The sequence below is a fragment of the Ciconia boyciana genome, chromosome 9, assembly GCF_034638445.1.
Source record: "Ciconia boyciana chromosome 9, ASM3463844v1, whole genome shotgun sequence".
Taxonomy (NCBI): Eukaryota; Metazoa; Chordata; class Aves; order Ciconiiformes; family Ciconiidae; genus Ciconia; species Ciconia boyciana.
This window is the reverse complement of record NC_132942.1, coordinates 44,945,585-44,966,502: the sequence shown is the minus strand read 5'-3', so window position 1 is coordinate 44,966,502 and position 20,918 is coordinate 44,945,585. Positions and strand designations below refer to the sequence as shown.

The following is a 20,918-nucleotide window of genomic DNA, read 5'->3' as shown; positions in this document are numbered from 1 at the left end:
GCCACGAGCAGGGACATCTTCAACTAGAGCAGGTTGCTCAGAGCCCCGGCCAACCTGACCTTGAATGTTTCCAGGGATGGGGCATCCACCACATCTCTGGGCAACCTGGGCCAGGGTTTCACCACCCTCAGCGTAAAAAATTTCTTCCTTCCGTATTTTTTTCTTCCATCCGTCCTGCTCAGCGGCATGTGAGTGTGCTCGGAGATTGCCTCTCACCTCGCAGGGCACGGGACAGCTGGGAAGGTATCGCAACAACGGGAGACAGACAGCCGTAGGCATTTTTCCTTTGGGTTCATCTCCGTCTCCGAGGGCTCGGTGCCGCTTGGATGTATGACAGCAGGTGGATACCCAGCAGTCTCCCTGGAAATGGCTGGAGGGGACTTTGATCTAAGCAGCTCTGTCAACAGCGTTAATACAATAAAAATAATCAAATTCACTCAGATGGAAATGAGAGAGACGGAGAGATAGGCAGACAACGGTGCAAATCGGAGGGAATAAAGGAGACGGGAGCAACAGTAAATCACCTACGCAACACCACGAGTTCAGATGCTTCTCAAAAGAGCCACGATCTTGAATTCATCAAAAAGTCACTGCAGCATCATGCCTTTTTGTCTGCTTTTTTTTTTCCTATAACATATACACACCTACTTGTTCCTCCTCTAACTGGAGGTACAAAATGGGCACACTTGCAGAGGGATGCCTGCACAGGCGTCCTGCACAGTGCACACACGGTGTCTGCCTCTCGTCCCGGGTGGGGGAAACACAGGTTTGCAGTTGTTGCACGAAATGCCTGGTCTTTCCAAGATTTCCCTAGAAACCGAGCAGGGAGCTGCAGGAGCAGACTGCGGAGAGAGTGCTGGTGGCCACAGTCTGCATCGCTATTTCCTCCTGTCATAGAGGGAATGACCATTCCCAATGCTCAACATGGGGTTGTTTTCTTGGGGAAGATAGTTTCACGGGAGAAAAGGGGATTTTAATAAAGGAGCTGTCAATCAGAAAGGAAAATGACTGCTGCCATGTAAGTGTTGGCTTTTTCTTTTTTTTGGTTCCTATACTTTCTGAAAAAAACCCACGATAACTCAATTTACAGGAACAACAACCAGAAACAGAGAACTGGCCTGAGGAAGGTACTGGGCAAATAAATGACCTGCAGCCAGAAAAGACTTAAAAATTCAAGATTCCTTTGTGAGCCTTGCATTTCAGGACGCGGCCCAGAAAAGCACCCGATGGAACACTTCAGCAGGCGCCTTGCAAGGTTTGAGCATCATCCCTCACCCTGGGGACAGGTACGGAAGGGAACCGACGCTCAGACCACACGAGCCCCGGGCAGCAGTTCCACGTTAATTCCAATCCCAAAACGAAAGGAGGGAACGAGCTGCGGTGACTCTTGGCTTTGCGTGTGTAACTCTGAGGATGAGTTTGATTATACTCAGCAAAGCCAGTAGGACATGCCACCCCATGAGACGGCAGCGACGCATGGGAATGGTATGCACAGAGCCCGCGTTCAGTGCTCAGCATGTGGAGACATCACACCGCTTTCTGGTTCATAGGACGGCGAGTGCCAACTGTGGGACACCCCTCCCCGCGGGCCCCGTCTCTGTGCGGTGCCACCCCTTCCAGAGACGGACTCCCGCCGAGGTGCGGCATGCCGGGGTTCCCCTTGCAGTAATTATTCTTCATTTGCTGACCTGCTGGTTTTTCGGATTGCCATTAACAATGACAGCTGAGGACTTATCTGCACTGTCTCCAAGTTTACCCTCTCCAAACCTTATCCCTGCTGCAGCTGAGTGCACATTCCCCGTGTCCCTGGGGGGACCCGGCCACCGCCTGCAATCACACCATCATCTGCTTTAGGTGACCTGTAGGTCACTCGGTGGAAACCCACACGAGGGTTCGGCAGCGAGAGGAACGCTAGCACGGAGTCAGAGATACCATCGCCTAGGTTTGGGAGCACCACGCGCTCGCACGCAGCCTCGGTTTTAAAACACTGACCCATATGACCTGCAAATGGCAGATGTGGCAGATGAGAGCCTGGCAGCGGCCAGGCTTTGCCTCTTTCGGGTTCTGCCAGTATGGTCTCCACTCCAAAGTTACCCACCGCTGCTTAATGGGGGGTAATTCACCCTCCAGATCCCAGTCGCTATGATGGGACGCAACCTCCTCGGTTCCCTGAAGTGTTTTTTTTTACCACCCCAGGGACGTTTGCCATCTCCGAGTGATCTCCAAAGGCTGTCACCGCAGCAGGGGCAGGCAGGGCAAGCAAGGGGTGACGGGGCTCGCTCACGGCACCGCCAGCTAAATGAGGCTTGGGAAAAAAAATAGCCCCATGGACCTGACGTCCGTGAGAGCCAGAGCAAGCGGTCAGGAGAGGAACGAAAGGAAAGAAAGGCGAAGAGTGGGGGAACGGGATGGGGAAGAGAGTTAAAAGCCTGCTGTCCTCCCTAGGCAGCTGCGGGGACGTCGGGGAGGCAGCCTGGCCGGGGGTCTGCCACTGGGGGGGTCGGCCAGGCACCCCTCAACACCAGCCCAAACCCCCCCTGCCTGTCTCCACTCCCCCCCCCCCCCTTATTTCTAGCTCTGAGCTTTGCTTGGCTAGTGAAAGGGTTAAGTTTAATTTATACTGATTTCTATTTAATATCATTCTCTCCCCGTAGGAGCCGGCAGCTGTGAGCTGATTGTACTCTCTCATTATGCAGTCTGTATCACTAATGGCCTGTGACAAAGGCATGCCATCTTCCCGGCCTTACCCCCGAGAGCCAATTAAACACACATACTCCCTTCCTGTTTGCAGCGCATTACAATGAAATTAAACTGAATTTCAAAATCATTTTCTCCTAAAGACATCTCTTTGCAATAATTAATGCATGCTATTCCTTTGCATCTGAAATATTCATCAGGAGTGTTGACTAAAAAAATTTTTAAAGCTGATTGCCCTGCACCCTGCACATCGCCTGATGATGCTCCAGTCCCAGCCCGCGCTACCCGCCCGGGATGGGGACCCGTGGTGACACTGCCGGCAGGGCAGCTCCACGTCTGCTTCGGGATAACAATAATAATAAATCACAGCTTCTTCAAGAACCGTAAATAAATAAGATTACACAGAAGGCATCAGAAATCCAGCCTGACTCCATGAAAGTGCTAACACGCAGTAAACGAGGGGAATGGGAAAGTCAGAGCTGCGTATGTGTTAAGGTTAGGCAGAAACGAGCCATCCCGCCCTTCTGCACTGGCAAGATTAATCGAGCTCGGTGCAGGCAGACCAACGCGCTGCCTGTGTTTACCCCGCTGCCCAAACGGCTCCCGGTCGGCGGTGGCGGGGGGCAGGAAGGTGGGGATGCCAAGATACGAACCGGCAGCCAGGGCCAGAGCCTGCCAACCCGTCCCGCGGCTGGTTTAGTATTTAATCTAAATTGCAGAATGGCGCCGGGGGACAGGACCCTCTGACCGAGCAGGTCTCTGACCGCTCGCCACGTCGCGCGCAGAGCGGGAGGTGTAATTTGAAGCACATAATTTATTCATGGCCTGTCACATCTATTCCGTTTGGGAAAGGTCTTCAGCCTGGTATCCTCTCAAATTTGTTATCCCACATGATGGGCAGGAGTAGCCGTAAGAGTTCTCCTCTGAGAACTTGCCGTCCCAGCCACAGCAGCTTCGGGTAGGGACAATCCTGACGGCATCTGCTGCTATCACAGGGTAACGGGATCTTTCTTCTGTTTGCAAATATTTGATAAAACCTACCAAGGTGCACGTAGGACCCACCTGCAATAGGTATTATTAGTATTAGGGTATTATCTTCTGGTGAAATTTGATTTGAAAGAAGCAAATACCAGAGGTGTTCCCATCCCTGGAAACATTTCATGTTTCAGAAACATTTCTCTTAGTTGAAAGGGAAAGGCAAATCCTGAGAAAGCCAGAAAAAGAAACATTTCCTTTGCATTTCCACAATGTATCATGTAAAAATAAAATGAGCCTTGGTTTCAAATTAAAAGGTCTCTTTATTTGGAAGACTCAGACTTTGCACTTCAAAAAAATGTTCTGGCAATTTCAAAACCCCTTCCTGAACCGCTCCCACACTGAAGACACCCGCTGGGATTTTTCCCCAGAAAGTTCAGCTTTCCATCAATTAGTATTTTCTGACTGACAAACGACGGTTCCTTGAAAAGCTCCCACGCGATGCCGGTGGCCAAGCCCACGACCCCAGCCCACCCCACGCTGCCCGTGCTCATGGTTTCGACCCTAGACACCTTGTCTTTAAACACTCAGCCACGACCAGGAGAGCAAAATTCCCTGCAGACACCATGCCAGCGGTGAGAGGGGAGGCAGGACGGACCCAGCACCTCGGAGCTTAGTGGGGTTTTTCCACTGATATGGTCCCTGTGTAAGTTAAGCTAAATCCCGCCCGTCTGCAAAGTTTAAGTCCCCAGAAAACATTAAGCACCCGTATATTATGCTTACAAGCAAGCAGCCCCAAACATACCCCGTAACTTGGCTGACTAATTATAGCCAACGCAAGCAAAGCCCCTCCCTGAGCCCGGCATTTGGAAGCACGTCCAGCCCGCGCGCCCAGCCAGGCCGTGACCCCCCCATCTCCAAACCCCCCCAGCAGCCGGGGAACCTTGGGAGCCGAACCGGAGCTGCTGCCCCCCTATCCCCTCGCTGCCCTCTGCCAGACGCCGTGGGGAAGCCATCACGGTACCTGTTTTGAACCAGCCGTCGGGCGTGAAGGCATCTGCTGTTTCCCTGGGTCTGTTCCAGTACTCGCGGAAGACGGAGGGTCCCTTCACGAGCAGCTCCCCTTCTTGGCCCTCGAGACCCGGTGTCACCTAGGACAAGCACACAGTGAATGCATCCCGGGGAGCAGCAGCGAGCAGTCGTCGCTGCAGCCGCATTGCCTCCACCGCCTGTCCCCCAGCACCACGGCTTGATAAGCAGCGCAGTGGGGGACAAGCAGGACCCATGGCGTGTGCCCTCCCAGCCTTCACCCACCTCCGATGCAGCCTGCCCACCTGCAGGACCTCTTTCCTCAGGTGGAAGAGCTCACCTAAGTGCCTTTGATATTCAAAAGCACTGAAAATATACGTCCGTGTTATACGAAAACAAGAACTGCCATCCTGGATTGGCAGTCCAGGCAGGCTGACGCCTTCCAGCTGCTGGCAAAGGAGAGGAGCAGTCTCGCATGCAAACATGCGGGAAATACTCTTGGAAAAGGGGTCGGGAAATACTCTGGGGAAAGGGATGGTCCTTTCTGACCCCTGGATGGCCTGATGCAGACCGGCTTCACAAGAGCTCTCTGCACCCTGCTCCCACCGCAGCACCCATCAGCCTCTGCCAGGAAATAATTCGGGAACCTCCCCATCCCCGCTTGCTGCCCTCAAAGCCTCAGCACGGTCCGGGGAGTGGGATGCTGTGGGGGGGGATCAGCAGAGACAGCGTGTTGCGCTTTGCAATCTCCAGGCACCCCGTTCAGGGCACCCACCCGCTCACGGAGCCCCTCTCCCGTCTCTCTTGGGCGGGACTGCCTTTCCCCGCCACGGAGGCTCTTGGGGGATGGATGAAAGCAGGTCACAGAGGCTGTCTCCTGAAAGACCCACACATCCCTGACAACGCCGTGTCCGGTCCCCAGAGTGCTGCTGCCCTGCAGGCCTGTATATCTCACAGTGACAGCAGCAAGCTGAAAGGGTGAGTGGATGGCTCAGCCGTGGAAATAGCAGCCGCAGGGGACACCGGCCACCAGCTGCACCGCTTAGCACTTGAAGCAACCTGTCGCTGGGCTGGCAGTGGCGAAGCCTTGCCCTCCCCGGGGAAGGGAAGCACAGACCGTCGTCCCACAGCAGCCGGGAGATCGGATCCTGGTCTGATGTTGAAGGCACCACCACCACTCACCCTAGACATACTAGATTTGCAGCGTCCTCGGGGATGAGGACCGTCCTCCTGCCCGCCACAGCCGGGCAATGCAGCCGGGAGGGCAGCCCAGCGGGGGGAGGCAGGGGACGACGCGCTCCCGTGACTGTGCCATGCTGCTGTCTGCTCTGTTGATAGATAGAAAACTTCACTTTCCAAAACTGTCAATCTAACACTTTTTTTTTTTCCTGAGGAGGTGGCAGGAAACACCATCTGATTTGTTCTCAGGGACACGCAGCTCCTTTCAGGCTCACTGGAAGGCAACGGTTGTAGTGACAACTCAGTACTCTGCAAACCTGCACGGGCAGGTTTTCTATGGCAACAAAACAAATATCCTGCTGTTATGGAAACTGGAGAATCGCAGGAAGGTCACAGACTTGCCTGACATGGCACGGTATCTCATCTCCCCTGCACACACATGGCTCTGTCATTATAAGGATGCAGGCAGGCTAAGAGATGAGGCACTAGAGAGGCACAAACATCGCGCCGCTCGTGGGACTGTGTTAACCTGAAGTCCTTCACCGGGAAGACGTGCAAAGCCACTGCTGGGATGGAAGGTCACTGCGAGATGTGCTTGTGCACGTTGCTCCATCCCTTCCCCGAGAACATCCCAGTACCGGGAACTCTGAGCCACTTTGTACTTGAGCTGCTGCAACACGGATGAGATACATCTGGGACCCCGAAAGTCAGCAATGCCAGAAATGCAGCCACGGGGGAAAGCAGTAATAGCAGAACTGGAGCGCCAGGCAGAATCCCAGAGCAGGGGAGGCTTCATGTCTCTATGCAGCCTTTGATGGAAACAAAGCTACTCTAATGGAAAATGTTTAGAAAGCTGCTTTTAAGGCACAATTTTTGTTTTAAGTAATTTCTTCCTGATGTCCTGTCTTGGAGGATGGGGTGACACGGGGCTCTCTGCACATACAGCCCAGGCACTTCTACAGAATCACCTAAATTCCTCCGTGTGTCACGGGCTGGGCTGAGCCCCCAGAGCCCTGGCTGTGCATCATCTCCATCAGCCCTGGAAGATGCTGCAGGAGAAAAAGGTCATTAATGCTGATGACGGGAGTTTTGCTGAGCGATGGCAAGGTGAGGATGGTGCTGGATGAGTTCTCCCCTGGGGATCTGAAAGAGGGAGCCTGAGGACCAGATTATCCACAAGCAGGACAGCACAGAGAAACCTGAGGTCCAGGAGAAGCCCAGGACCAAACCTCCGTACCCGCAGCAGCAAAAGGGCAAGAGGCACAAAGCCTGCATTGGCGAGTGTGGCAGGGACGTGCTGGGTGATGCAGAGGGACCAGCAAGGCAGGGTTTCAGTGCTGTTACAGAGCCTGCACGTAGTTTTTCACCGTGGCTATTTCTTCTCACCCCTTCTCCTGATGGTCCAGCCACGGCATCACAAAACAAGCAACTTCCCTGAGCATCTCAGTGCCCCGGTGTTCCTGGTTCCAGTTTTGCCCATCGGGTAACGCAGCCCTTACAACCCTGCCAGTGACACCTCTTCTCCCGGGGGGCAACTCCACCCCGCTCACCTCCCTGCAAACCCCACTGGATCCCATCCGCCCCATCTCAGCTACAGATAACCGACTATCGAAACTGCCCTCACATTACAGGGGTTTTAATTACTAGTGTGAGCCTCCGAAGTCAATCTCTTTAGCCGTCGGGCTGCCTCCAACTCCCCTGAAAGGGCTGGGGAGGGGGTGGCGGAGGTAAGGACAGTGAGGACCTGCTAACAGCTGCCTGAGCTTCATCAACAGATCCTGCCAGAGTTTGTCTTCTGCTTGTCAGTGTTGAACGCAAGAACGGGTGTAAATTCGGCTATGACAAACGTCTTCAGCCCCAGCCTGCCCAGCTGAGCCCTGCCCTGCACATGTGTTGCACAGTGCCAGCCGGCAGCGCCGGATACTGCCCCACCGGCACAACCCGCGCCGTGCCCCGGATCAGAGCAGCAGAGCTGCCCCAGGGACCAATCCTGCAGTGTTTACCTGCACGCTGCGACGTCTTGTGCGAATCAAGCCTTGAACCAGCTCCAAATTTCTTGTCATATCAACTCAAATTTTGGCAGTGGCTCAACCCACATCTTATCTTGAGCAGAGCTCCTTGGCAGCAGGCACCTCCCTGTTGTGTAATTTAATGATGTTATGGCTGGCTTGCAAACAGTAAAACAGAAAGGCCGTGACGTTATCTTAATAGGATTTTGCTTGCTGAACTCCGAATGTCACTGGCACTGCTCCCCAGCGTAGCAGAGGGGACGCAAACCACCCCAGTGCCAGCAGCTTCTGCTGCTTGCAAACAGCATAAATTAAAATTCAAGGTTCAAGGCATTTATCTCCTACAACCCCTTGCATCTGATCCCTGCTAAAATCCCACGTACACCAAGCTAGCCGGCTGCTAACCCGCTTTGAAAGCGGGGGGTTTATGGCAGCAGCGTGGCTAGCGTGTTCGTTGCCCTTCTCCGTCAAATCTCAGTGGCACCCATTGCCGATACACTGGATCGACGTTGCAAGCAGCTGCTGAAAGCATCAGATTGCTAATTGCACAGATATCCTCCTCTCCGAGTGCCATATTTTAATGCACGTTTCAACTGCTTTAATGCATTCGAGCAACTTTTAACACCCAGGCACAGCATGGCCCCGAAGGTTGCTGTCTGATAGCTTTCTGCTGTAAAACCGATTCGGCGAGTTGAGCTGGGCCAGCCGGCATACTAGATAAGATTACATTTTCCACGCATGAAAATAAAAGGTTGTAATAAATCCTTTGAAGGACTAAATCTGGGTGATTATAAAATGCATATTTTCCCTGCTTCCATTTTACCTCTTTATTAGGAGGAAGTGAGGGCGGTTTGTAAATAGCTGGGAATCCCCGCTTGGCAAGCGGCCCTGGGATTTGTTCAAAGTGGCCATTTGTTTTCTTGCGGTCTCTGATATACGCTGCCCCGTGCTCCTCCGGGAACTGCGGGAGAGGAGCTTGTAATGGACTTTAATGGAATTAGGGGCTTTTATGGAGGTAGGCTCAGAGCGGCGTGTCTTTCGCTGGGAAGCAGAGGAGGCACTGCGGATTCCTAAGCAGAAACATGTGGAAGACACAGAGTGAAAGCTGGAAGGCGAGGCTTGTAAGGGGAGGTAATAACTTGTTATCAGGCTGATAGGATCGGGAGGAAGGCAGACAAGCTTTTTGGAAAAAAAACAAAACACCTTTTTCGGGTTGCAAACAGTAGGCTTCAGAGGGACACATTTAACTTCTACCAGACCCCTCCTTCCCCCTGCCCCCCAAAGATAATAATCTGAACCTCTCCCCTGGGTGAGAACCAAAGGCTGCGGATCAGAGCATCTTCCCTCACGAGGAACCTTAAAAGGGACCTTGTGCCCCAGAAGCGCGAGGCAGCGCGTTTGCAGATGAGTGGTTTCCCAGGATGGGGCGAAGCGGAGCTGGGAGCAGGGCAGTGCAAGGGCCTGGAGATCTCGTACCACTTTCCTTTTACTCTTCCCTACTTACACTTCTACCCCTGGCTCTCCACTCCCCGTTCCACCCAGCCACAGCCTGCTTTCCGACTCCTCCGCAGTCCTTGCTCCGTGAAGAACCAGTTCCCCACAGCCAACCCCACTCCTGCGGCTCCCAGCACCCCGGGCTCCGAGCAGCCCAACTTCCTTCACCACCGCTGCTGCCAGAGCAGGAGAGAACAGCCCGGGGCGTGCACGGGCTGGGCACCATCACTGATGCAACCAAGAAAAGCAAAAGCATTTACATTTGTGGGGAGGAAGGAAATGTTTCTGCAGCCCTGCCTCCTCTGCCACAGCCCTACTGTGCTGCTCAGCTTGGAAGCGCTTGGCACTTTTCCCCACCTTGTAAATAAGTTATTACTGTGATCAAAATAATTAAGCAACCTAGGCTTTTAAGTGACTAATAGAAGACAATCATTTATATGTGTGAGGTTTATGGAAGTGATGGAGCCCTTTTAGCCGCTGTCACAGAGTAGTCACTGTTTTCTTTTTTTTTTTTTTAAAATATACCAGAGCACGGAAAATAATAGAAGGAAACCTGAAGAACTGCCCCACCTCCCCCCCTGCACCCCAGGGTCGAGCTGCGGAGCACGGACGCCCCGTCACGCTCACCACCACGCTGCTGCAGAAGCTTACCTGCCACCAGCGCTTCCAGACACGCTCCCTGTCCCTCATGAGACCACTCACTCACCCCTTCAAAATTCTGGTGGCCTGGAGAGTGCTGCGATACAGCAAAGCCTTGCCCCAAGACGGCATCCAACAGCTCAGCCCCCACCCACCTGGAGAAAGCACGGGAGCTCCAGGTTTTGCCCAGACTCCGCTTTTCCAGACCGGGGGATCACGCTATATCCAGGACTGGTGTGGTGGGTAACGAGGGAGGTGAGGACATGTTCACCTGCCTCCTAAAAGGAAGCTGGAGACCAATAATCCGCTTGACAGTGCCTTTTAATCACTGTCTCCCTGGGCCATATTTGAATGGATGTCCTAGAGGTGTGAGGCTTGCTAGAGCATTACCAAATTCCCAGGCAATCTGAATTCTCATGCACATTCATAATTAAAAATTCCCTGCTAAGTTGTGTGGTTTTGTAAAAGCATTATCGTTCCTCTGAGCTCCGCGTCCTGCAGCATCCTGCAGAAGGCAAGCAGGAGGCAATTTAGACACAGAACAATTTTCCTCCTGCTGGAAAAAGGCAGATTTCTGCTCCTTGGGGACACAGTACAGAGAAAGAAAAAAAAAAAAACCCAACCAAAAAACCCCAAGCCCAGACTGTAATCTACGAGGCCACATTTCACATCTGTTTTTGCAATGTTAACTTTTATAAAAGGGCTGGGAATAACACAATCAATTTACTTTTCATTTTGGAGGGTTATAAATTTAAAAGCAAGGCTGGTGCACAGTGGAGCTGGAACACTGAAACCTATTTTCAAAAAACCCAACCCTCTACTTACAGCAAACGTTGCTCCACTGAAAACAAAAGTGATTGTATATATTTTTAGGCAATACTGATTTTTAAAAGTTACCAGACTGATTAACTCCAGATGATCCCAAAAGAACCACAGAAAACAACCCAAGTTTGGGAAAGGTCAGTCCTCCCTGCAGTTGTTCCACGGACCCAAAACTTCTTGATCTATATTAACACCATAAATTAGACGTGTAACACTATTCCAGAAACGCCAACAGCTCTCCACGCTGCTGTTCTCATCCCTCTTGTTTGCAGGCTTCAGAAGATAATAAACGAGGCGAGATGTCAGCACGTCTTCCCACTCCCTCAGCTCTCTTCATTAGAGAAAGGCTCCTGACGTGCCCTCGCAACGCCCGCTCCGATTTTGTGCTCGGGGGCAGGCAGAGGACCAGGCAAGGATTCAATTAGTGGCCCACCTTCGGTTCGTTTTTCATAAGCCTCACTTAAAAGTCGAGGTCAGGGAGGCTGTGATGTGCTGTGACTACAGACAATCGCGCTGCCCGAGAACCTCTAATTGCTTCCTTGTGCTAAGCCGTCCCGTGGCGGCCGGTGCCTCCTCCCTTTGGCTGGAAGCACTCTGGGGCAGAGACTGTCCCATTTTCTTCTGCTCTCTGATTCTGCATCTCCCCCACCACGTCCAGGGCTCTTTGGCAAACATCTCCAAGACATGCTACAGCAGCAACAGCCTCCACGACCCAATGGAGGTCCAACAAGCATATCATGGATGGAGGCAGGTTGTAAGTACGTGGGCTGAACCCACAGCTCAGAAGGACTCAGGTGTGAGGTTGCAAAAATTGAGTAGAAACAAGCACCAGTGACTGTGTGGGCAGGAGACCTGCTTTCGTCCCATGCCTCACACCACCAAACATGAATACCCCGGTCTCCCAGGCTCTCCTGGCACAGGCAAGGATACAGAAAAGGGTTGAAGACCAAAACCAGCCATGATGGGACCAGAGAGGAATCCACCCCTTGGCCCTCATGTTGGGAGAACCAAGACCGCCAGCCTGGTGAAGGGGACCAAGGACACATATCCCAAGTCCTCCTCTCCCTACAAGGAGGAATGAAAGCATAAAACAATAATAAAAGAGATTAATAGAGATTTTGAGGGTGCTATGGCAGAGGTTATCTCAAAGGAAACACTTGTGGAAAGAGGGTTCTTCTTGACAGATGGATTCAATTTGAATGTGCAAGGACATAGTCTTCTGGGATCAAGGCTGCTCCTGTGATAAGAAAAGTTTTCAGCTGAGAAACAAGGGGACATGATGCTAACATAATCTCTGCCTCCACTTTTACTACCAGGAAGAAATAAAACACAGCTATGGCCACAAATAAAAAAATAAAAAAATCAGAGGACAGACAGAAAGAAGAAAGGAGATATAAATACATATGAGAATGCAATTACTGACCGAGTTGACTACGGAACAGGATGTGATCAATGAGAAGCAGCTCAAATGTTTACATAGTAATGAAAGCAGCCTGGGCAACAAAATGGAGAAACTTGAATTACTTGGGCAGGACACAAAACAGGATACTGAGGAGATGAGAGGAACACGGTGAAACAGAAATCATAACTGGAATATACACAACTGCAGTGTCCAACGCTGTGGGGGCTTTGGAAGGAGTTTTTGGAAGAAGCAGAGGCAAATGGAAAATGGGAAAAAATGCAGCGTGAGTTTACCAAAGGTGGATTGTGCCAGAAAACCTGAGGACTGATGTTCCAGATAGTAGAAAAGCAACAGATCTAATCCAGGTTTCCTTCAACAACATATTCTCCATGCTGCCTGCCCAGGAGGTGGCTACTGATGGGAGAGATCACAGGGTTGAAGGCAAGATTCATGAGGTGGGCAAAGACCCAGACGGAGGAGACAAAGCTCAAAGCATTCCACGGGCCCCTGCGATAGCCAGGCAGCCTCGTCAGCCAGCCTTCTGCTCTCCATAGCTCAACTTGAATTTCGCCCCAAGTCCCAAGTAACAGTTTGACCCTGAATCAGTGACTTGCTGTCCTGGTGAAGGCATCCTACGAGGGTTCAGCATCACACGGCACATCCTGCACCTACAGCAGCGAGCTGCTGATGGGAGATGGAACTGGGATGCTGGAGGTATGGTTCACCATCAAGAGACCTGTGGGAGGTACCAGTACATGAGGATGGGATGCAGTAGGGACAAGAAAACAGATGAAAAATTGTACCGTTGGAAGGAGAGATGTTCTGGAAGTGTAGGAGCACTGAGGACAAAGAACAAACTGTTTTAGGCTGAGGCCTGATCAGGATAGGCAAGGAACAAATCAGGGTGCCTGTCTGGGTCAGCCAGAGACTCCCTGGGCCAGGCGGTCACATCCCCACCAGCATGTCCATACCCGTCCATTTTCAGGAATGCCAGTCACGGCTGGCACATGCCTATCTCTAGCCTCAGGAGCTACACGCAGGAGAAGAGCCAGGTACACTCGCACCAGCCATTTCAAAATACCTGGATGGATGAGATGAGGAGACACCACGCAAGAGGTGCACGTGCAACAGCACCTCCACACGGGACCTGCCCAGAGAGGTGCCAACTACCCAAGTCCACGGCACACCACCCACGGGCAGCAGCCACAGGGGTGCCTAGACCTTTGAGGAAGCCTCCAAGACAACCCTGGCAGCTCAGTGATGACCAAGCACCTCCCCACCGGTTCTCCGGAGATATGGGAGGAACGTGAGCGAGGTGGAACCACTTCTGGTCCCCTCCACGGGGGTATCAATGGCCAAGACCTCCGGCCTTAACAAAGGGTGATGGTGCCAGCTGCCCCCAACGCCCGCAGCCCTGCGGAGGTGCTGGCAACCAGCAGCAAGCTGCTAACAGATGGCAGAGACGCGGGGGGCACGGGGAGGAGGGGCCAGGAGATGCTGGTGGCTTTCGGGAGGGATGGCCGCAGCCGAGCCGGTTCCCGTCCAGGACGACAGCTTGCATATGGATAAACAACAAGATAATTACAACCTTTGCGGGGGGAGAAAAGCCCATGGCTGCAGCGTCCTCCTGCTGCCAGCTCCTGCAACCCATACGTCCCGCATGGCTCCCTTCGCAGCCTCATCACGAGAAAATTACTCGCCATAAAAGCCCTGGCTAGAGCACTGCATTAGATACAGCTGTGAAACCATTTATCTATTGATAGACCCCTATTGTCAGGGACTGGGGTTTGGCTTTCGTGCGAGCGAGCAATTTGGAAAAGGGAAAAAGAAAAAAAATCCAACAAAAATGACAACCCAAAAAACCTACCAACCAACAAACAAACAAATAAAGAAGGAGAGAGACAATACCCGACAGCTCGCAGGGTTTCCAGGCCTCTGCCAGCTGGGAAGCTAAGCGTATGAAATATGCATCGCACCGAACAAAGCAAACTGAAACGTTCGGCGCTGGAGAGCTGTAACCCTTTCCTGCGCACTGGAGCCAGGCATGGAGAGAGAGAGATCCCTGGGTTGCCAAAAAGTTAAGGGGAAAAAAAAACAGGAGAAAAAGCATTCGGGGCCATGGGTAAGGAGGAGCGCTGACAGCTTCCCCTATACCAACACCTGTGAGGAAAGAGCCTGATCCTATAGGATCAGACGAGCTCAACAAGCAGCTGCTTAATGCAGGTTAAATGTTTAGGAACTGCTTCGGACATCAGCGGCTACAGGAGCAATAGCTGGGATGGCTCAAAGCAGGGAAAGCTGCTGCTGTCCCCTGACGTCCACTTCCACACCTCTGCTCCCCAGGGATGTATCGGAGGAGGAGCACTTCTCCGAGCACTCGAAGGACAGCATCTCTCCAAGGCACCACGCTCCGCACCACCACGCTCCTGCACAGGGAGGAGGTGGGGGACACTGTGTCAGCGTGCAGGTACCCAGCCTGGAGCCACCGGGACTCCGCCGGGGAGTGCCACCTCTGGCCCATGCTGTCCCACTGCAGGTGGCCCCGTCCCACACCAGGTTGCGGAGCATCCTCGGCTGGGAACAGACCGTGCAGTGACTGTGTGACACTGGAGCAGACTGTTTCAGTGTTGGCAGTGATGGTGCAGCTTCATCCTTCTGCCTGTCACCCAAGGGGAAATGTAAAGCCAAGCCTGGGCAGTGACCAGGACAAGGGAGAAAGCAGTGCAGGGCACGGCCAACAGCGTGATCGCACGCGGCTCTGTGTCAGCTCAGGAAACCACCTCGCAGACCAAGGTGCAGCAATAATTAGCAAGGAACCGGCATGGGAACCAGCTAGAAAACCTGAGCAAACCATATGCAATGGAGCACAAGGCTCATGAGAGCTGCAAGGAGATCGGAGGGCTGGAGCACGTGCATGAGAGGAATCCAGCACTCTAATCAAGGGATGGGAGAAAATGAAGGGGAGAACAGAGATCCAGCAAACTTTCAGCTAAGTAGATTATTGATCTTCACGGTGTGCCAGAAACCAGCTTTGCAAATTACAGCAGTCCCTTGCTGCAAGCTCAGGCAGTTACCGGATGGCAAAGCAGAAACGCTCCCCACCTCCCCGCTCCCGCCACCCACACGCCTTCCTCTGCCACTGCCATGATGCCACCGAGCTCCTGTTTGCATCTCACTGCGGCAGGACATGCAAACATGTCCAAAGGGTGACAACGTGAAAGGAAACGGTGCGATCCCCCAGCATCTAATGGGAGAGACAGTGTTAGTGGGGAAGAAACAGCTCAGAGAAAGTCTGTTGTCTTCTGTTGTCGAGAGGCAGCAGAAGGCAGAAACCTCAGCCCAACGCGAGCGGGGAAGGCGGTGACCTTGCGAGGCTCTGTACAGCTAAGCAAATAATTTCCTTGGCAAAGGCAGGCGCTCTTTCCGCTTGCAGTCAGGAGGGTTTCTGCACAGCGGAGCCGAGGTGTGAACGCCTCGCAGATTGCCCTGACAATGCGCCTAACCCCCGGCACGAAGATCACCTGCTCTCAGGAGCCGAAAGGCTGGTGAGAAGAGATGGCTTGGAGCCCAACTTCTACCGGGGTGCTCAGCATCCCACCAGATCTGCCCCACCATGCTCGCCCTTAGCCCTCAATGCTGCTGGGCACGGCTGCCCCACGGCACGGCTGCCCCACAGCACGGCCCTGTGCCCCCGCCGCAGCCGGGACCGGGACTGGCTCCGGCTTGGCAGTTTCATTATTATCTGTGCAGCGGCACAGATGTGCACCGTACTTTCCGTGTACGGAGAGAGGTCCCTGCCCTGAAAGTCATATCATTGAAGCAGACGGCAGGCGCTCCCTGTGCCGGCCCGGCTGCCGGGAGGGGTTTATTTCCAGCAATCCATTATGTGACATTTGGTAATTTTTCATAGCGTCAATGCCAAACCAGAGAGAAATGCCCGGAGCAGGGATGGGGCCGGGGATGCTCATATCAAACCCAGGCAGAGCGGGCACTGGGAGGGCTGCGTGCCTCCTGCCACCAGCCCCACCACCACTGTCCTTCCACCGGGACCCCTCTGCCTTTGCCGGGTCCGCACCACAGACCTCCCAGCCCTCAGTCAACCGGTGTGCTGTAAGCCTCAGAGCCCTCCTGCGAGGGAGATGAAGAAATATGTGTTTATCCCTTCTCATAACAGGCAAGGAAAAGGCCACGCCAGGGTTGTCCGGTGGCACAGGCAGGGAGGGTGACACTGACCGGGTCGAGGACAGCCCCTCCGCCATGGAGGAGCTGATTTTAAACAAAGCCAAGCCTTTCTTTGACTGGTGAAGCGTGATGAGCACTCGGACTGTCAGATCCTCCTTGTTTTAAATAAATTCCACTGACGTACTCTCTTCTGACATAAATTATTAACCAAGCATGATGCACACAGTGTGCCAGCAGCAGCATCTCAGGGCAGGACCAGGCAGCAGGTGAGGCTTTCTGCCTGCAGCCCCAGGTGTGAAGCAGTTAAATTACACTGTCACTGGGAGAAAAGGTGTGCCACCATGGCTGCCACCTGCCCGCCGGCGCAGCCACGCGATGGAAAGTCACACTCCACACCCAGGCCATATAAAAACCAAACTCCTGGCCTCTCCACGCATCCATCTGTGCCAAGACATGCTGGGAGTGGGGACCGTTTTTCCCACCTCGCCACAGCCCTTCTGACAGTCCCAGGGACAGAGGCAGCTGGCTCCGCTCTGCTCCTGGACATGCTGTGGATGTCCTGGAGGTACCCAGCCAGCCGCTGTCTCCTAGGGTGGCCCAAAGCAGATGGGACCATTTCTTTCCCTTCAGCCTGAAGAAACTCCCAGTTAAGCTGGGACAAGGGGCAAGGTGGGCAAGATGGGGACAGCCTTTCAGAGAGGGACCAACCCATCAGCCAACGCCCAGAGGCAAAATTCTACCACCTCCCCACACCCTCCCTGGCTGATGTCTTGAGAATTCACCAGAACATTCAAAAAAACCCCAAGGGAGAAGAGCCTGACGGAAAGCCAGCCATCAGCAAGGGGCGTGGGGCCAAGGCCAGCGCTGGTGGGAGCTCCTGGGAGCACCGAGAGGCATCAGTATGGACCTCAGCCACCCGCGCTGGGAGCTGAAGGGTGCATGTGAGAAACGGCTGGGATAAAAGGGCAATTCCTCTGCCCCAAATATAAATTCAAGCAGCCTGAAGCCAGAGAAAAGAGAAGAGTTATGTGAGTCTCAGCTCTCTGAAGCCCTGGGGGGTAGTGGGCTTTCAGCACCAGACACAGGTCAGCTGGGCTCCCCTTTTTCTCCTGTCACTCAATACAACCAGAAGGAAGGGGAAGGAGTACCGAGCAGAAAAAAAGACATTATATATTTTTTCCACTCATAATTCAGAAGAACAATGTCCACATTTCACCCTGGAAGTAGCTGCACTTTGGGGATTCTTGTGTCTGAGACCTAATTTGTAAAGCACTTAGGGTAAAAAAAGCATTATAGGATCATTATTAAAATGGACTTATTATATTTCATGTCTCAGTTTCACACAAGTGGAAAAAAAAGGCCAAGATCTAACTCCAGGATAAGGGGACAAAACCGTGAAACATAACACTCATCCAGTGAGGTGATAAAAACGGGACACGGCTCCCTACGTGTTGCGTGCTGCACTGGAGCGGCCGCTCCAGCTCTCCTGCTTTGCCCAAAGCTCAGCCACGCCACAGCAGTGACAGAGTAGAGCAGCAAACCTTTTTTTTTTTTTAATAAAAGCCACAGTCCCTGGCCAGAGTGGTCCCTCTCAGCTCTCCCCTGGGCTCGTTTAGCACGTCTAGGGTGGGATCCAGAGCCCTGTTATGGCATCAGAACGCAGAACACAACCTGCTGCAGCCTGACCACAACCCACGCGCGGGGCTGCCCGTGGTCCCACTGGCTCCTCCAGCTGCCAACACAGATAATCTAGAGAAAAAAAAAAAAAGGCTTTCTCATACCTTTCACCAGTACTTACACCAGCAGTGTCTCTGGTATACCCTGCCACAGACTGGGAAGCTCCTTTCAAACCCTCGGCATGTACGTGGCTAGATGAGAAGCTATTTCCGCAGAGGAATGAGTGAAGCCATGTATTTCAGGTTGGATCTCATGCCTGCCTGTCTCCCACCCACACAGCACACGACTGCTGGCGTAATTTCTCTTGCACATACAGCATCTATCTACTCAGTTGAGCCCATACATCACCTGGCTATTGATCTGCCAGAGGTGACGTGGCCTGCACCCACAATGAGGGTGCAAAGGAGATGTGGCAGGAATGCAGACCCTGGTTAGCCGTTTCTGCGGGGAGAGAAAGGGGCTGAGGCAGCAGGACAGCCTGGACCTCAGGCTAAGGGCTACTTCTACAGCGGGGAACACACAGCACCCCAACATGGGGGCAGCTCATGGGGAAAGGGGCCCAACCGCTTCACTACCAAGGATATCTGACTTCTGAGATACCAGAATTGCTGGTGCGGATATCACTTGGCAGTTGGAGCTCAGCACGGAGCTGGACTTTCATGGAAACCTGGTGGGTTTCTCCCTGTGCCATTTTGAAACGAACGCAACCCCTAAGGCCACCAGTCCTGCCCTTCCAATTCTCACTGCTAAAACCCCAATCAAACCCAGTGAAATAAACACAGACTCCGTTTCTAGATTTTCCAGCACTCATCCTCTCCTCCAGACTATGTAGTGATTCTTTAGGCCAGAGTAGGGTCCATCCGAATTCCTGTCAACGCCTTGTTCTTACCTTCCACAGTAGACTTCAACTTTTTGACCTGGCTTTCAAAGGCCAGGCACTGCTTAACCCACCACCTTCCTTTGGGCCATCAACAGCCTCAGCAGACACAATATCATCTTCTCAGACCATAGCCCATAGCCCTTATACCATAGCCTTCCCCTCCCACCCCCACGCAGGGGGGTGTTCTCGCTCAGATGTTGTTGTTCTTCGCAGGCAAGGACAACGCTAGTGCGGTCCATAAAGTACCATGGCTATAGTAAGCCATAAATGAATACAAAAAAGAGAAAACTCTAAATAGCATCACTGAGTTCCTGGGAATAACAGCAGAGCAAGCCTCAATCCTTGGGGCTTCAAAGGGCTGGGGAGGAGAGAACTTTTCATGAGACAAAGTGAAGCAGCAGAGGACATGGCTGAGCACTACCTGTGTGTTGTCTTCGTCTCCCTGAGCATGGATGGTATAGGAACGACCCCCGTTTTTCAAGGTCTCAGTGGCAATGCGCACTTCCACCCCTGGAAGTGGGGTGCCCACAGAACCTGCAAAGGAAAACAAGACTGAAACAGCAGACAGCCTCTGGGAAACAACAAAATCAAGGATGCAAAAGAGCAGCTGCTCGTCTATCAATGGCATCTGCAGACTGTGCTGGCACTAAAGAACTTCCTAGCAGGGGGCTACCCTTCAGGAAGGCTTCGATCACGTCGTATGTCTGCAAGCAAATGTCACTGCGGTGCAATTGCTGTTGTTCGCTGAGCAGGCAGTGTTGGAAATGCCTAGGAAAACAAATGTGTCTCCAGCCCTGAACAGTCTCTCTTGGCCAGTCTTTGAAGACATCAGCACAGCTTCGTAGCTCAGTAATAAAGCTGTCTTTAAAAAAAAAAAAAAAGCACCATGAAGCCTACACAAAGATGTGAAAAGAAAGAGCACGATGATTACTACAGTGGCTCACTGCTTCTCTATAGCCTGGACCTGACAGAGAAGGCAAAGGCTTAACCGTGTAAGAATTGCAAGGGATTATCTCCGTTTTATGAGCCATCAATACACTGTATATAAAACATCACAGGAGAAAAGCAGAGATCAAAACCACACCCTTCTTCCACAGGTTTCAATTTTCAAAGCCAGGGAATCTGACACAGTGTCACGAACGACTGCTATTAAGCTGCAAGATGGTTCTGCGACCCAGAGCTCCCCAACCTGCAGCATTCCCACCCCTTGGTTTAGTGCACGCTCTTCTTGGTGAGCAGCTGAAAGCACAGAAGAAAGGGCAGCTTTGTTCCTGCGACCTCTGTCTGATGGGGGGCTCCAGGCTCAGCAGCAACCAGGAGTTTGTGGGCATCTGCTGGCTCAGCAGGTTTCGCTCCGCATCTCAATGGCGTGAGATAGCTCTCATTGCAAGATGAAGCCCGTGACTTTCATCCCCTGCCAGCCAGGAACAGTGAGCATGCAAACCTGCACAGGGTGCAGAGGGACGTCAGCACAGAGCAACCTGTGGCTCAGGAGGACTGGACAAGCCAAGGCTTCAACTGGTAAGTCTATTATTTATTTTAAGAGAGGATTTTTTTTTCCCCCCCTCCTAGAGAGTCTCCAGTTGGTGGGGCTTTCTAGCTCTGCTGGTCAGGCAGCAGGATCAGCCCGACATTGGAAAAATCCTTAGAGCAGGGTGTGCAGGACCTGGAGCCCAGTGCTGTCATCTCCTTGTTGTCTACATTTCAGGCATTTCGGTTCAAGTGGCATTTTCCCTATGCTAGTCCTGTTCTCCTGTTCAAGTCCTGGAGATCCGATATCTGTGACATCACAATTTTGTTTGCTACATTGGTCAGTTGCCGTGGAAATCGATATGTCGTCATAGCCCAGATTTATGGCATCCCTGCAGGATCAGCTAAGAGCAGATGGGCTATGAGGGAGTGAGATTTTATTGCAGTGAAACTACCCGAACAA

The 20,918-nt window shown here is 52.7% G+C and overlaps 1 protein-coding gene across 6 annotated transcripts in view; it reads right to left on the bottom strand.

Moving 5' to 3' along the window:
• Positions 1-20,918, bottom strand: part of ACSF3 (acyl-CoA synthetase family member 3) — a 67,915-nt gene that overhangs the window by 26,323 nt on the left and 20,674 nt on the right. For 5 of the 6 annotated variants that reach the window (XM_072872938.1, XM_072872940.1, XM_072872936.1 and 2 more), the window contains 2 exons: positions 19,407-19,519; positions 4,697-4,823 (listed from right to left, as the gene is read on the bottom strand). In XM_072872938.1, the coding sequence (XP_072729039.1) occupies positions 4,697-4,823; positions 19,407-19,519 (240 nt within the window). Of the gene's footprint in view, positions 1-4,696; positions 4,824-17,702; positions 18,178-19,406; positions 19,520-20,918 lie in introns of those variants that run through there. The other variant, XM_072872941.1, reaches the window with a different exon arrangement.